Source organism: Pan paniscus, chromosome 2, assembly GCF_029289425.2.
Source record: "Pan paniscus chromosome 2, NHGRI_mPanPan1-v2.0_pri, whole genome shotgun sequence".
NCBI lineage: Eukaryota > Metazoa > Chordata > Mammalia > Primates > Hominidae > Pan > Pan paniscus.
In genome coordinates, this window is record NC_085926.1 from 54,309,002 (window position 1) to 54,325,122 (window position 16,121).

General features: G+C 41.9%; 1 protein-coding gene across 3 annotated transcripts in view; it reads left to right on the forward strand.

The window, feature by feature from the left end:
- Positions 1 to 16,121, forward strand: part of CACNA2D3 (calcium voltage-gated channel auxiliary subunit alpha2delta 3) — a 951,279-nt gene that overhangs the window by 193,726 nt on the left and 741,432 nt on the right. For all 3 annotated transcript variants that reach the window (XR_004670571.3, XM_003818723.8, XM_034956678.3), the window contains exon 3: positions 4,652 to 4,768. Coding sequence is in view for 2 of the 3 variants with exons in the window: in XM_003818723.8 (XP_003818771.6) it covers positions 4,652 to 4,768 (117 nt within the window). In the remaining variant the exon portion in view is untranslated. The remainder of the gene's footprint in view (positions 1 to 4,651; positions 4,769 to 16,121) is intronic.

The window sequence follows — 16,121 nt, forward strand, 5'->3', positions numbered from 1 at the left end:
CTCATTTTACTGACTTCCTTAAACTCTGGTAATGAAGACATGTCGCTTAACTACAAAGAGTCTAATTGGGACCACATTCCCTTAAAGGAATCTGTTTATTAGGTGCTCATATTCTGTTGTAAATATAACTACAACTTATATATATTTTTGAATGTGAAATAGTCATTGAAAAATTAGAAAATAAAGGTAAGCAAAAGAAGAAAGAAAAAAATCATTTCTGATTGTACAGCTGGCTGTGAATGTACAATCACATTGTGTACATTGTATATGTCCTCCTAGCAGGGTGTGTGTGTGTGTGTGTGCGTGTGTGTGAGATTAGTGATTTAAAACAAAAAGTAAACAGTTACTGTCTGTCATACGTTGTGACACTATTTCCTGTATTCTTTGACACAGTTTGGGATGGCTATGTGAAATTCTTTTGTACTGGAATAGCTCACTCTATCCAGTTACTGGAGGTCAAATTGCTTGGTTTTCTACTGTAGGTACCTTTTCAGTAATTTTGATGTATGTCAACATTTTAAGTTACTAAGGGCTTTTGATTGATTAATGACTATCACTGGGTCTTTGTTCTTCAGAATCTTTTGTTTCCAGCAAAGTGAAACATTTCCTGGAAAGAGTAAGGCATTATATTTTTCTGATGTGATTCCAGCAGGCATTAACATGTCTTGGAAGGACAGAGTGCTTTTTGCTTATGAGATACTTCCCCAGGATGATAAGAAAGTAGTATATTCTTGGCTCGTTTGCAAGAAACACCTGTGGGTATGTGGTCTGAAGGGTGGATACTCAGGCTAGAGAGGAATGGAACCATTAAACTGCTCAGCTTATCCCAGATCTGGAATCCACAGCTTGGCAAAGAGCTTTGTGCTGAGATTAGTTAGCGATGTTACAGGCACCAGTAGTCCTGGGAGACTGACAACCTGCCGTAAAGCCAGGGGCTTCTGTTCACAGAGCAGACTCAGAAGAAAAAAGTGGGATATAGGAAGATCTCATTGAAAACTTGGTGGAAAGTTAGAGTTCAATAAATCGATTCCCTTCTAGAAGTCTATTGGGAGAGAAACACATACAGGTAACAGATATGGCCAGAATATTGGGGCCTGATTTAAAACCAAAAACTTCAGATAAAGATGAATTGTGAAATCCATCTTATTTTTCTTTATCTTAAGCCTCTAGATTACCTTAATTACAGAATTTAGACATCATTTCACTGACTATAAATATTAGACTGCATTAGTTTCGTTTGTTTTACTCAGTCTTGAACTTTGTATTTTTGGTGGTAAATCAGCCTTGGGTATAAGCTGAGTTTCAATGTTGGTTTTTGGAGCACATCTGGCAGGCAGCAAAGAGCTCCTGGGAATTTTAGCTCCAAAGATATTGGCTTCCATTTGAACTTAGGAATAGTCTCAGTGATGGTCATTGAAGTTTTATTCACATACCAGAGCACGCTGTTAGCTTGAGCCAGGTTTGGGCTGGCCAGAGCCCCACCTCCGAGGCCAATCCAGTCAACCTCCCAAGGTAGGGGTAGGGAAGGTCACTCTTTGCCTTACTGTGTTGAGTGTTGCTGTAACAGATTATCATAGATTGGGTAATTTACAAGAGAAGAGTTCTATTTCTTCCAGTTCTGGAGGCTAGGAAGTCTAAGGTCAAGGGGCCCGAATCTGGCAAGGGCCTTCTTGCTTCATCATCCCATGGCAGGTGGTAGAAGGGCAAGGAGAGCCAAGCCTGAGAGCAAGAGTGGGCCAAACTCACTTTTTTTTTTCTTTTTTGAGACAGAGTTTTGGTTTTGTTGCCCAGGCTGGAGTGCAATGGCGCGATCGCGGCTCACTGCAATATCCGCCTCCCAGGTTGAAGTGATTCTTCTGCCTCAGTCTCCTGAGTAGCTAGGATTACAGGCGCCCACCACCATAACTGACTAATTTTTTGTATTTTTAGTAGAGATGGGGTTTCACCATGTTGGCCAGGCTGGTCTCGAACTCCTGACCTCAGGTGATCCACCCACCTTGGCCTCCCAAAGTGCTGGGATTACAGGTGTGAACCACCGCACCTGGCCCCAAACTCGCTTTTATAACACACGCAGTTTCTCCATAACTTACCTATTCCTGTGATAACAGCATTAATCCATTCATGAGGGTGGAGCCTTCATAACCTTATTATCTCTTATTAGGCCTCATCTCCCAGTACTACTGTATTGGGGATTAAGTTTCCAATACATGAACTTTGGGGGACACATTCAAACCATAGCAGCCTTATAGAACCATAGGAAAATGCAGCTGCATCTTTCCTTCCATCTTCCTTGCATTGTAAAATTGCAATTACTCTGCAATAGGCTCCATCCAGAGAAGTCTTTTGTGTCTGCTGTGGGCTGTGGCAGCAACCACAAGGACCTGTCCTTGCTTCCAGGGCCACACAATCTATGATGCCAGGAGAGAAGAGCACAGACGGTTTTGGGGTCTGGGATGGAGCATGAAGCCTTCTTGTGTTGGAGAATAGGACAGCTTTGGTGGGGAGAGAGAAAAGTCTAGATTGAAGGAATAAATGGTTTTTCAGGTGAGATGCAAGAGAAACTCATAAGATTTTTATGGATGTTTTCAGGGAGCGGGGGGAAACATGAAACTACAACTCATGATCAGTTATAGGACCATGTAAAGCAGTTCAAAACAGCTAATAAGCAGTGTGGCAGATGTCAATCTTGGTCTAGACTCACATGGTCCAGAAATACCACTTCTTAATTTTTCCAGGGTCAACTTAATGCTGAGAAACTCCAAGCTCTTGGGTCTAATATTCAGGTCAGAGGAAGAGATCCATTTTGAGGACCTCTTCCCACTTCCCCTATGCCAGTGAATACGGGGTTGCTGGGGAGTCCATGTCTAGGTTCCTACCTGCCTGTAAGGGTAAGAGGAGTATCTTTTTTTTTTTTTTTTTTTTTTTTTTTCCTGAGACAAGGCCTTACTGTGTCACCCAGGCTGGAGTACAGTGGGATAATCATAGCTCACTGCAGCCTCAACCTCCCAGGCTCAAGCAATCCTTCCACTTCAGCTCACCAAGCAGTGGGACTGCAGACATGTGCCACCATATCTGATTAATTAAAAACAAACCAAAAAAAATTTGTAGAGACTGGGTCTCACTATGTTGCTCAGGCTAAGAGAGGGGTATCTTGCTGCTCCTAGAACACATGGCCAGATGCCTCCAGCCTCACCTCTAGGCTCTAAGGATTTTGTTTTAGTTTAAGGATCTGAGGAATTCTCTCTTTACTCTCGTTGCTTTCCTTAGAGTTCCTCCCCTTGTCCTCAAACAGTAATCTCATTTCAGGATACCCAGTATTACTGCGTCAAAAGACTTGGACATTTGAGCATTTGAACAAGGAAGGGAAGCATTTTGTGACACACACACACACACACACACACACACACACACACCCTTCCTCGAGTCAAGGAGAAACTGAGCCTCCCAATTTACATTTTGAAGGTATAGGATGGGAGGAATGAATGGAGAGAAAATGTAGATTTATATCTCAAAAATTATTCTGCCATTAAAATGTAATACATTTTCCTTTTCACAACTAACTCTTAAGGTCTCTAGAGCTGAGATGAGATGTGGAGCCCCTTGATTTCCCTGGGTAAGAGCTTGGGGTGAGGAATTAGTAAACTGATTCAGAGTTTCCCCACAAATAAGAGTAAATATATCTTACCCAGCATCTTTAATTTTCCAGCTGTTTGATAACCAAATAAATGTGATGGATTCATGTTGACATTAAAAGTGTTATAAACTTCATTTGGAAGGTTCCTATTAATAAACAATATTTCCTTCCACTAGGAACAAAATTAAATCTTAATTAAACCGTGTTTTGGGTCTCAGGACCCTTTACACTCTTACAGAGTCCTGAGGACTCCCTGAGAGCGTCTCTTTATGTGCGTTACTTGTGTCTATTGATATTTACCATATTAGAAATTAAAACCAAGAAATTCAAAAAGTGATTAATACAAGGATAAAAAAACTCATTACATGTTAACATATATATTATAATATATTTTATGGAAAATAACAATACTTTCCAGAATAAAAATATTAGAGGAGTAGCTGTTTTTCATTTTGCAAATCTCTTTAATATTTGATTTAAGAGGAAATAGGTGGATTCCCATATCTGCTTCTGTGTTCAATCTCTTGTGATTGGTTGCTGAAGAAAATCTGGCTTCACATAGACACGCTGTTGGAAAAATGAGGACTTCATGGACCCTGAAAGGGTCTCAGGGACCCATAGGAGTTTTGGGATCACTTTGAGAACTGCACATTTAAACAGATAAACTACCAGGGTATGTGATGGCTTTTAAATGAAAAATTGTCTTTATTGAGAATTTGAGTCAACTGTGGGTGAAATCAGTCTCTTATAAATAGACAGATGATAGTTTAATTGGGTTAAGATATATTCCTTTCCTGGGTGCTGGTTAAGTCTCCCAGGAGAGCCAGAGTCAGTTTCATGCTTCTCCCTAGTTGGCTTAATAATTTTGAAACACAGTTTAATATCCACAAATTCACCAGAAGCAGTCATGGTGTAATTTTATCTTTATTTATTCCTTGTGGGTAGATGTGGTCTGAAATCACAGCTGTGGTGTTTTACGGTGTCGTGTGTCTTGAATGTTGCCCTCTCTTCTTACAGAAATACAAAGAGTATGAGAAAGACGTTGCCATAGAAGAAATCGATGGCCTCCAACTGGTAAAGAAGCTGGCAAAGAACATGGAAGAGATGTTTCACAAGAAGTCTGAGGCCGTCAGGGTAAGTGCCTCTGTTTTGTGCCCTGTATCGCCTGAAGACACAAAGGCAGCTTCAGGGGATGGCATTGATGAACCAATCTCTCAAAGATAAAAGTTGACTCACTCATCTGTTACGTAAATACTTTTATTTTTACAGTCTGGTTAGCCAGGAAAAGCAGTCACTAGGGGCACAAACTGCCCTTTTCATAGAGGGTTCCTGTGCCAGTTTTATTCTGGTAAATGTATGCCTTCAGCAGAGCTGCCACTAATTGTACAGCCATTCAACGTGGGCCTTTAACTGTATGATGCATTCAGTAACGGCCAAAAACCATTCAAAGGTACACTAGGGTTCAACTAAGCTCTAGTCTGAGCATTTTCTTGTGTCACTGTGTTTTGTGATTTTCTCAAATGGTTGCATAACATTTCAGTCTATGAGTGTGTCATAATTGATATAACTGTTCCTATATATTTGGATGTCTGAGTTATTTGAAAGTTTTTATTGGCCGGGCGCGGTGGCTCATGCCTGTAATCCCAGCACTTTGGGAGGCCGAGGCAGGCAGATCATCTGAGGTCAGGAGTTTGTGACCAGCCTGGCCAACATGGTGAAACCCTGTCTCTACTAAAAACATAAAAATTAGCCGGGTGTGTTGGTGGGTGCCTGTAATCCCAGCTACTTGGGAGGCTGAGGAAGGAGAATTGCTTGAACCCAGGAGGCGGAGGTTGCAGTGAGCCAAGATTGCACCATTGCACTACAGCCTGGGTGACAGCGTGAGACTCTGGCTCAAAAAAAAAAAAAAGTTTTTAAGATATGTGTTGCCCAGGCTGTTCTCAAACTCCTGGGCTCTAGTGATCTTCCCACCTCAGTCTCCTGAGTAGCTGGGGCTACAGGTATGTACCACCACACCTCGCTCACTTGCAAGTTTTGACATAAATAATGCTGCAGTGAATCTTCTTATATATTTATAATGGATCAACCAACCAAGCACCTACTACAGGTAAACTGTTCCTTTAAGGACCGTATATGTACTCACTTGTATTATCCTTGTAACACCTCCATGGTGGATGTTAGTATTATCCCCATTTTACAAGAGAGGAGACTGAGAGGAAGAAGTTGAGTAGCTTCTCCGAGGTCACATGAGGAGTGAGAGAGAGCCCCAGTCATAATGACCCCAGAGTCCACATTCTTTACTGCCTCCTTGCTTTCAGTATCCTGGAGTGTATTTCCTTAATGTGAATTCCAGAACACAGAAGACAGTTAAGAGGCTCAGAAGCAATCTTCAAGGTTCTTTATGCATATGAAAGCATTTCTGTCCAGATAAGGTTGTGCCAATTCACAGCTGCTCCAGTGGCAGTGGTGTGCAAGTGCTTATTTTCTGAAATCCTTGCAAAAAAAAAAAACAAAAAAAAACTAGTAACAGTATTGTCAATTTGAGAGGGGGACATATTATTTTAGCATGCATTTCTTTGTGAATCACAGAATTTTAGAGGAGAAAAGGACATAAATATCTGTAGGTTCTGCTTCTACAATTGACAAAGTAGCCCTGGTGCCTGGAATTAGGGGAGCATTGGGAGTGGCGGGGGGAGGGGGCCGTGCAGCATGCTGCCTTGACACAGAGGTCCAGCCAGCACCAGAACCTAGACCTCACCTCCTTGAGGCAGTGGGCCCACGTGGTCAGTGAGACATGGGCTCTGAAAGTAGTGGAACTGTCCCGAATCTCAGTTCTGCCCCAAGGTGGGAGACCAGTGAGCAAAGCTGAGTAACCCCTGTGAATCTCTTTTTCCTCACTTACCAGCCTGGCGGCATTAGGAGAAGTCAATGATTTAATAAATACGTGCTTACACTTATTGAGTTCAGATGCACCAGCCCCTGTGCTAATCACTTTATGTATGCAATCTCATTCTTGCATCAACACTAGGAGTGAGACACTGTTATTATTGTTGTCTTAGAAATGATCAAACAGGCTTGGCAGGGTGAAGTCATTTGCCCAGGTCACGTGGGCAGGGCTCAGCAGAGTTAATTTTTACACCTAGGTGGTGGGGTTGCAGTACCTCTGTATCTATGTAAGGTGTTTATTTAGCTCAGTGTCTGGCAAACAGTAAATGTTCAGTAAACGTTTGCTGTTACAGCTGGTTAAAGGGCCTTCTAGTCTGTGAACATCTGATAGGAGGTAGTCTTGCAGCTTTAGGAAGCACCTGGATGATGACAGGAGGGAACGTGAACTGGGTTTAGCGTCTTCGTATTGCCTAATTTTAAAACCTTTTTGCGTTAAATTAGTGAAGATAAAAAAAAAAAGATGATTTGGTATGGTGGGTGTAGTTCCTTTGAGAAGAAAAAAATAAGTTGCTCTGTTTAAATTGAAATATTCCCAGAATAAAGGCAGCCAGATTCCTTGCAATGTGTATTCTATATATTTTAAAATAAATGCACAGGCCTTCTGTAATTACGCTTGATGCTCGAGCCTGTAACATCTTGGTTAATTGGTCCAGTGTTATGTGGATTTCCCCACGCCCGTCTTTAAAGAGAGTTTGTATGTCACGTAGGGGTTTAGTCTGGGGACGGTAGAGATGGGCCTTGTCCTCACTGTGAGCCATGTGGCTCTCTTGTTAACACTCAGGACACATATGCCATTTGGAATGAGATGTCCCTTTGGAGGCCAGGGAAGCAGTGAGTGTGACTCTTTTCCTATTTTAATGATACCTTGATTCTCCATTAGGAAAAGTTGCTGTTTGCCTGTGAGATTTGTGAACATTTGAAGAGCAAAGACCTCAGGTCCAAATTTGCCCATGGGTTTGCAGTGGAGTCATTATTTGTAGCCTTGCACTGGAATGCACCACTGTGAGACAAGGTGGGGTCCTTTCCCATGCCACCCACTGGGCAGTGACCCTACCCCCTCTTTTCTCTCCTCTCCTCTCCTCTCCTCTTTTCTTTTTTTTTTTTTTAAGACAGAGTCTTGCTGTGTTGCCCAGGCTGGAGTGCAGTGACGCGATCTCAGCTCACTGCAAGCTCTGCCTCCTGGGTTCATGCTTTTCTCCTGCCTCAGCCTCCCCAGTAGCTGGGACTACAGGCACCCGCCACCACGCCTGGCTAATTTTTTGTATTTTTAGTAGAGACGGGGTTTCACTGTGTTAGCCAGGATGGTCTCGATCTCCTGACCTCGTGATCTGCCTGCCTTGGCCTCCCAAAGTGCTGGGATTACAGGCGTGAGCCACCGTGCTGGGCCCCCACCCCGCTATTTTCTGGTAGGTCAGGAACAGAACAGATTTTAGGTTTGGCCCTATCACTCTGATGCGCCACACCTAGGAATCTTCCATTTCCAAGCCCCCCTCTCCCTCCCCCAGCAGTTGGAGTTGGGTCCCAGGTTCAGGTGCCCTACCTTGTGTTTTCCTAGTGTGAATCAGTAGTGACTCCAGGGACGTGTGTAAGAGAAACCTGGTTCACAAACAACCCTGATTTATTAACATTTCCACTGATGTACATAAAATATTTATGAGTCTGGCAGTAGCAATTTAGGAAGCTACAATAACAACACCTTTAGTCTGTGAAACTAGGTTCAGTTAGTGCTGGGGGAAAAACATGGAGTACTACAATAACCTCGTCCTTTAATGTAGCCTGTCATCTCCTGCCTGTTAAACAATGTTGATCTTCTTCTCTGTCTCTTCTGGCTTGATTTCATCATTTTCCTCCATCACTTTTCCCAGTGATTAGTTGAATCAGAGTGATTTTATCATCCTCATCTCCTATTTGAATTACTCTCCACTATGCAATTATCCTATCACAGAAAGTCCTATTTTCTCCCCGTCAGATGTCTGAAGTAAATGTGAAACCTAAAGTGGCCTGCCCATTACATAACCCCTGTCATCTCATTGGTAATGGACTATATGTAACTTTTTTTTCAGGCTAGCAAATTATAAATAACCTTAGCTTCAGTAATTTCCATTAACATAATGGTGCCATCATTATGGTAGCATTTCTTAACTAATATTTTCTAGTTCTTTTTAATGCCATTGGTGGTTTAAGTAATTTTTTCACACCCGCGCAGAGGCTTGCTATAGGTTATTTGATATGGCCATGCTCCTGCTTGCTTTTGTGTATAGCAGTTGTGCCCAAGGCACCATCTCTCACCTTCATTGTTCAGACATATTTATGCTACCAAGCCCTCAATTAATATTGCTAAGCAGTTTGTCAAGTTTTAAGTCCCTACGAATGGACAAGAAATGGAGTCCATTTGCTTTTAGTTCATTAACATTTCAAGGGAGATATTTCACATGTTGGACATAGAGGAAAGGATATGCACCAGTCCTCTGCCAACTGTGGATTCCCATCAGACCATTCCTAAGTGACACCTGGAAATGCTTGTCTGTGTCACAAGTCAGAGCTCATCTTTGATATTGATGGAAGGCAAATTTGACACCACTCCCCTTTCTCCTGAGTTGCTGATGTTGAGAAATGTACCCTGATTTGAGGGGAGGGAGAAGGCAGAAGGGTTATATTGCATGACCTTGGTTATATGGACAGGCTGCCCCCAGCCTTTCCTTTGTCTTTAAAATCCAGCCCTTCAGGGGGAGTGGCACAAACTATCAATCAACTGCAAGCATTATCTGGGGCTCCAGGGAACTCTGAGCAGGCACAGCCAAATGTGCAGTGGGAAGAGAATCTGTAGGAAGTAACTGCGTAACCACGGACATCTCTGATTGTAAGGATATACTTTGAGGACCAATTCCATCACAGCCAAGGGGATGTCATGATCCTGTAATTTTGGTGCGGTACATATAACTGAGATGAGCAGCATAAGAGAAAAGCAGGTAAACCAGGAAATGACAAAAAGACTTTGGTGAATTTATGATTTTATGCTAATATTCTCTAGGATGGTTTTCTAAAGGTGAATTCCTTCTAGTGGATTTTGCCTTTGGTTGCACTGAACAGCTCTGCCACTGCCTTCATCACACTGATTTGAGCTGGGCTGAGAACCTCCTCTGGTCTTCTCAGGTGTTCCTGGTTTCAGGGCCAGACACTGATTCAGAGGACCCTAAATGTCAGCCTATGCAGACTTCAGACCTCCACAAACTTTAACAGGTTTCAGAGCGGGAAGGAGCACTGGGGGGATTATAGGATAGTATCTGTTGTGGTAGCATTTCAAGCAAAACATTACAATTAATTAGATGTATCTAAAAGAATGAACTCTTTTGGGGAATGTGAAGAGATATAAAACACAAGTTGTAGCTAGACCTACTCAGTGATGAGCCAATTGTTTTCAAACCTTGGGTAAGATATTTAATAAATTTTGAAAGCACCCTGAAACTCACACCTGTAAATAAACTTAATGTTGTTTCACTTATTTTTTGATTTATATTGATAAAATGATAAATCAGGCCCTTGAAAAGAGTGTTTTGCTTAAAAATAAATACCTTTGCTTGTTGGGAAGAGCTAAAGGAGACTAGATTTTATATTAAGTTTTCCCCCCTTCCTATAGTTACCTGCTGTTCATTATGGAACTGATTCCCATTATAGCTGTACTGTGGAAAGTAATTGCTGTTGTACAGTAATTCAATTTCAGTGCATTCACGCATCAGTTCACCGATAGGGGTTTATCTGGAGAAACCTGGGACTTGAAAGCTTTTTATCGAGAAATTCCACATGCAGCAAGACATTTTTCCTAGGAAACGAATATCAGTATTTGCATTTAATAAACATTTACCTTCTCAGAAAAATGGATTTTTCTCTCTGCAGAAGAGATTTACGCCAATCTTCCAAAAAGCTAGAGGGTACTATTAAAGCAACTTTCTTGGAATGTTTTTTGACTGGTGCCTGTCTACATATGTATGACTATAACATACATCAGTGTTTTTATGGGAATATATACAGTGAGGCATGAAAAGCAGGATGCACCCAAGTAAAGCATACTCCATCCCCAAAATATAAGCTGTATAAGGAATTAATATCTATAGGGACTATATGAATACTTCTGGTTTAAAAACTCATCTGATCTATAGACATTGTGAAAATTGTGTTTGAGGCATACTTTCAAAAGGATTACATTGGGAATGAAATAATTGATTCCGTTTATCCATTTGTAAGTTAAGGAAAGGTTCTTAAGACAGAACTGATTATTTTCTTTACATGTTAAGTCCAAAATGAGTTGTGGAGGTTTTAGGAACTGAATATAGCCTAACAGTGCCAGGATCACTTTAAGTTCTCAGGCAGTGGAGGTATATATGGCTGTATAGATCTAAAATATTTTTGTTTTCTGTCTTGTTTTCATTTCTGATCTTATCTCAGAATTTCAAAGCTTGTACTTTGAAAGAGCAGTACATTTGTTTCAGAAAAAAATAATGTTTTCTGTTTTGAGTCACAGATAGAGGGAGGAGACTATTAATTTTTTATGTTGATGTATCTTGTGGTCTATTTGTCCCCTTTTTTTGGTAAACTGGGTTGCTTGCAAAATCGTACGTATATATGTAAGGAAATTTAGAGCAAAAACCTCAAACCAGAAGAATCTTAAAAAAAGAGCAACAATCTGTATTCACCAGTTTTGATGAGGTCAGTGAACCATCTTTGGTTAATGGCTGAGAACAAAACCACATGGAACTGCATGGTCCTTGTGGGTTTCACCCCAAATGGGCCCAGGGTTTCCGCTAACATACTTCAGTTTGAGCCAACCTGAGCCTCACAGCTAGGCCCAGAAGACTGCTGTCCCTCCCACGTTGAGAGGGAACAACTTGTCCACCCCCTTGGGGGTATATGCTTACCACTAAAGGGAAGGAAGGGGAACCACTGGATGACTTGTATGTGCAATTTCATGTCTTCTCTCCTCAAGCTCTCAGTTTTCCATCAGCCTCACATCATTGAAGTTGGCTTGACTTGGTGGACTGTATCTTAACTTTCATGCTTATTCTGGGGATGTTGGCCTGTAGAAAGCATTCTTCTTTGTGGGTAGAACCATTGCATCAAACCCTCCTCAACTTCATGGTTATTTATCTCTTTCCCAAATAATTGGACTAAACGCTTTCCATTTGCAAAGCTTTATGGAAGTCTTAGTTTTGTGTTTTCTATGTCTACTGTAGAAGCACCCATGTGTTTTTTAATGCTTTTTGTTTTTACTGGTTATAAAAGTCATACATATTCATCGTGAAAGAAAAAAGAATGTGCAGAAAATGAAAAAGGGGAAAGGAAAGATCACAGCATGAAGAAGTAATTATCAAATGGTACTTAATGTCTCTCAATACCTTTCGTTTTTCAGCATCTTAGTTTCTGTCCTTACAGGTTTTTTTTTTCTGTTTGTGCATGAGTATATAGATAAGTGTGGGTGTATATAAACTTCTAAAACATGGGATTATTCCTTCTTGTAACAAGCTTTTTAAAAGATTACATGTTGTGGACATGTCAATTAATATAGATTTCTATTATTTTTCATGACTGCTTTCTGGATGTTCCAATCAAGCAGCTCTCTCTTAGTGAACATTGATGGCATCTGTAGTGTTTCACTGTTATAAGCAATAATATGATAAACTCTCTTGCAAAGAAACTTTTGTCCATTTATTTGATGTATTTATTAGGATGTATTCCTAGAATTGAAATTAAGGCTTTGGGTGTATCTTGCCAGATTGTTCTACAGACAATGCTATGCCTGCCTACGTTCCCACCTGTGTGGTTGGAAGGGAACTATTTCCGCATTATCCTCTCTAGTATTTGACTACTATTAGTCTTTTGGCCAACTATAGTATCTCATGGTTTTTTGTTTTGTTTCATTTGTTTGTTTTTTTTGGTTTTGAGACGCAGTTTCACTCTTGTTGCCCAGGCTGGAGTGCAATGGCCCGATCTTGGCTCACTGCCACCTCCGCCTCCCGGGTTCAAGCGACTCTCCTGCCTCAGCCTCCTGAGTAGCTGGGATTACAGGTGTCCGCCACCACGCCCGGCTAATTTTTGTATTTTTAGTAGAGATGGGATTTCACCATGTTGGCCGGGCTGGTCTCGAACTCCTGACCTCAGGTGATCCGCCCACCTCGGCCTCCCAAAGTACTGGGATTACAGGCATGAGCCACCACGCCTGGCCTCAAGTTATTTTCTTTAATTACTCACCGTTTGGCACAGTGGGTCCCTCTGGCTCCTCATCTGTCCTGCACCAGGGTTTGAGGAAATTACACCATGTCACACAGAGCATGGGCTTGCCAAAACAGAGAGATGGCCCAGATTCTGATCCCCATCCTCCCACAGAGAGGAATGTGGGTGTAGGCACTCTGCTGGACATGCTTGGAGGGGCCCTCCCCTTCTCCTCCCTTTCTGGAGTGTATCATGGGAACAGTCCTGAGGAGGAGGGACAGGCTAACTAGCACTAAGCTTCTTGACTTTGGGGTGCCAGCTGTTTGGAGGAATCAGCTGGGAGCATCGGCGGCTCAGTACCTAGGGACTGTGGTGCCCAGGGTGTTTCAGCCTCCCCACTACTGTGAGAGAAAGTCAGTAGTTGCAAGAGAATTTGAGCTTGGTGCAGCCCCTCTCACCGGGAAGGGGCCCTGTTCCCAGATGGCTCATTGTCTGAGCACCCAGACTGACCACCAGGGTCACTTTGATTGACTTCTCTGAAAGGTACTGTGTAGTTAAGTTGACCATCTTTTTACATGTGTATTAGCCATTTCTTCTTCATTTTTACTTTTTATTTTCATACATTGCCTGGTAATACTCTTTCCCCTTGTTTAACTGTACTATTTCTTTTCTTGTCCCAACTTGCCTTTACTCTGGCCCCAGTGCCTACTACGGTGCTTCAAACTATAGTTAAGTGCTCAGTAAATGTTTGTGGATTGACTTACAGGCCTTTGTCTTGGGGTCAGGATAACTTAAAGTGAGGGTGATATGGATCGTATGGGCTACACCCCTTCCCTTTGGCCAGAGAACTCCTGATAAAGGGGAAAAGAAAGTATTAGAGCTCAACTGCAAAGCAACTGTGGGGTTCATGGACTTTCCAGAATCCTCCACTGTTGGCTCCAAGCAAATGAACCTGACACAGCAATGTGGCACCAAGATGTTTGTCCCAGTTCTGATTTTTCAGAGTATTATGTTGTTGTTGTTGTTCTACACTAGGCCAGGTAGAAAACAATGCCTCTTAATTTATACTCAGGCCAGGCAAAAGCAATCTTAAAAGGTTTGTGGGTGGGAGGAAATTATGATGGGTGAATTACTGATGTGTTACCATCAAGAGATCCAAATGACAGAAGAAAGCCATAATAATAATAATAATAATAATGATAAAAGACCACTGTCTATAATTTTATAAATTACCAGCAACAAATTAAAGGGTTTCAGAAATATTTTGAATGCATATTTAGTCTGTTTAACTAGCGATGTGTTGGTGGCATTGGTTGTACTTTTTTGGTCTTTACTCAGTTTCCCATATGGAGGTGAGGAGCAGCTGGTCCTGCAAACAGAGTGAGATTATTTACATTTTCTAAATTAGGTTATGAGGGGGAAAATGAAAAGATAGTTAGGAATTCATTGGCATTTCATTTACACTGCATTCAGTGGAGAGATGACAGCCCTTACGAGTAATCAGAATCTTTGTTAAAAATCAGCTGGGATATCATTTATTGCACATCCCAGGCTTACTGGCAGCCTGAATAGATGAACATGCAAGGCTTTGTACTATCAGGGGTAAATGTGGATTTTTTGTTCTTGTGTGCTTTTTAATTGATATGTGTGTGTGTGTGTGTGTGTGTGTGTGTGTCACTTGGGAAGGAAAATCAGATCCTTAGGAATATACTTAGAGAGCCTCCCCTCACTGCACCCAGTGACTCTGGAGCATTTCGTGAGTGTGTTTGATGGGATTTATAGAGAGGAACTTCTCTAGTACCTCTGCAAAGCCCGTGATGGATGTCAGAAAGCAGACTCCTCATCCAGGGTCACGGTTGGAGTTGCTCATAGACAGCCCCACTCCAGCCAATGAGCAGGAGTCTTCCTACCTCAAGCAGGTGTTTCTGCAGACACTCGAAGACTGCTAACCCTAACCCAGGTTGTGGCCCTGATTTGACTAATGCAAGAGTTGCCTTAGTAAAAACTCTAGGCTGGGCAAAGATTCGGACTCTTATGACTTTTAGCCAGCCATGAATACATGGGTACCAGCTGCGCAGAGATGATGGAAGCAGCTCCAGTCTGACTGGAGCACAGTCAGACTCATAGGGGAGTGGAGCCCTGCAGGCAGCCTCTTGGCCAGCCAGTGGGTGGCCTCTGTTAGGATGCCTTTTGAGCCTGGCAGCCTGTCTCCAAGAGGACTTCCCTTCAAAGGGCTCAGTGGATCCATTCCCTTGATGTGCTGGGAGTCTGTCATTGCAGTCACTGTGGCCATGGTCTGGGGATAGTGCATCAGCTTGCTGTGGTCCACACGGGGGAATTAGGGTTGGCCTCTGAGACCAGATTTGGTAGAGATGATTTTTTTTCTAGGAAAGTATGTTCAGTACACATGTGTTTAAAATGGAGGGGATGGGCAGAAGTGTGGGGGTTGGTGGTTGACACATGAGCATTCATTTTCATGGGAATTTCGTCATTGGAGATGGGGAAATAAAAAATAATTAATCACATCAGAATTGTAAAGCTGTGTCCCCCAGGCCAATCCTGGTTGTAGATACCTTTTACTTGGTCTGTGTTGGCTTTAAGGGGGAAAAATGAAATCACATATAAAAATATGTAGTGATATTAAAATATCCAGATTTAAATCTTGGAAAATGGAGAAGTGTAGCCATCCTGGGCCTCCATGTCCATAGAAAAGCAATCAGCATCAGCATGAATGTCTCTATTGGTTGATTTCCATGCAGCTCCCTAGTCGTTTATTTGCTACTCTGGCCCCAAGGAACATTGAGTTTGCAACCCCTGCATTAGTCAGATTAGGGTTAGCAGAGTCTATGTGTATGTGAAGTAGGCAGCATACTTATAGCTTCCATAATTCCCCCACAGAAAGCCAGCTGGATTCATTGCCATTGTTTTCATCATTGATATCATCTCTGTTGTCATCATGATCATCACATTACTGAGTGCTTCTTGCTTGCCAAGACACTATGCTATGCTTTGCATATATTATCTCATTTAAGTGATACTTGTGAAGTTGGATTTAAAAAATTCTTGGCTGGGTGCGGGGGAAAGACCATTCAAAGGATTTAAGGTAAGAATGTGCATTATAAGGGGACATGGAATCTTTCTTTTTTAAAGTTCCTGAACTACCAAATGAGACTGAGATTTTCTTCACCTTTAACATTTGAGGATGTTTAGCTCTTGTTCAGCCCTCACCTATAAAAAGTTCTATTTGTTTTGTTGTCTGTTTTCTCCCAATCTCAAAAAGGTTTGATTCGTGTAAATAATTCCCAGTCTGGTCCCATTCATAGAATCGGCAAATGAA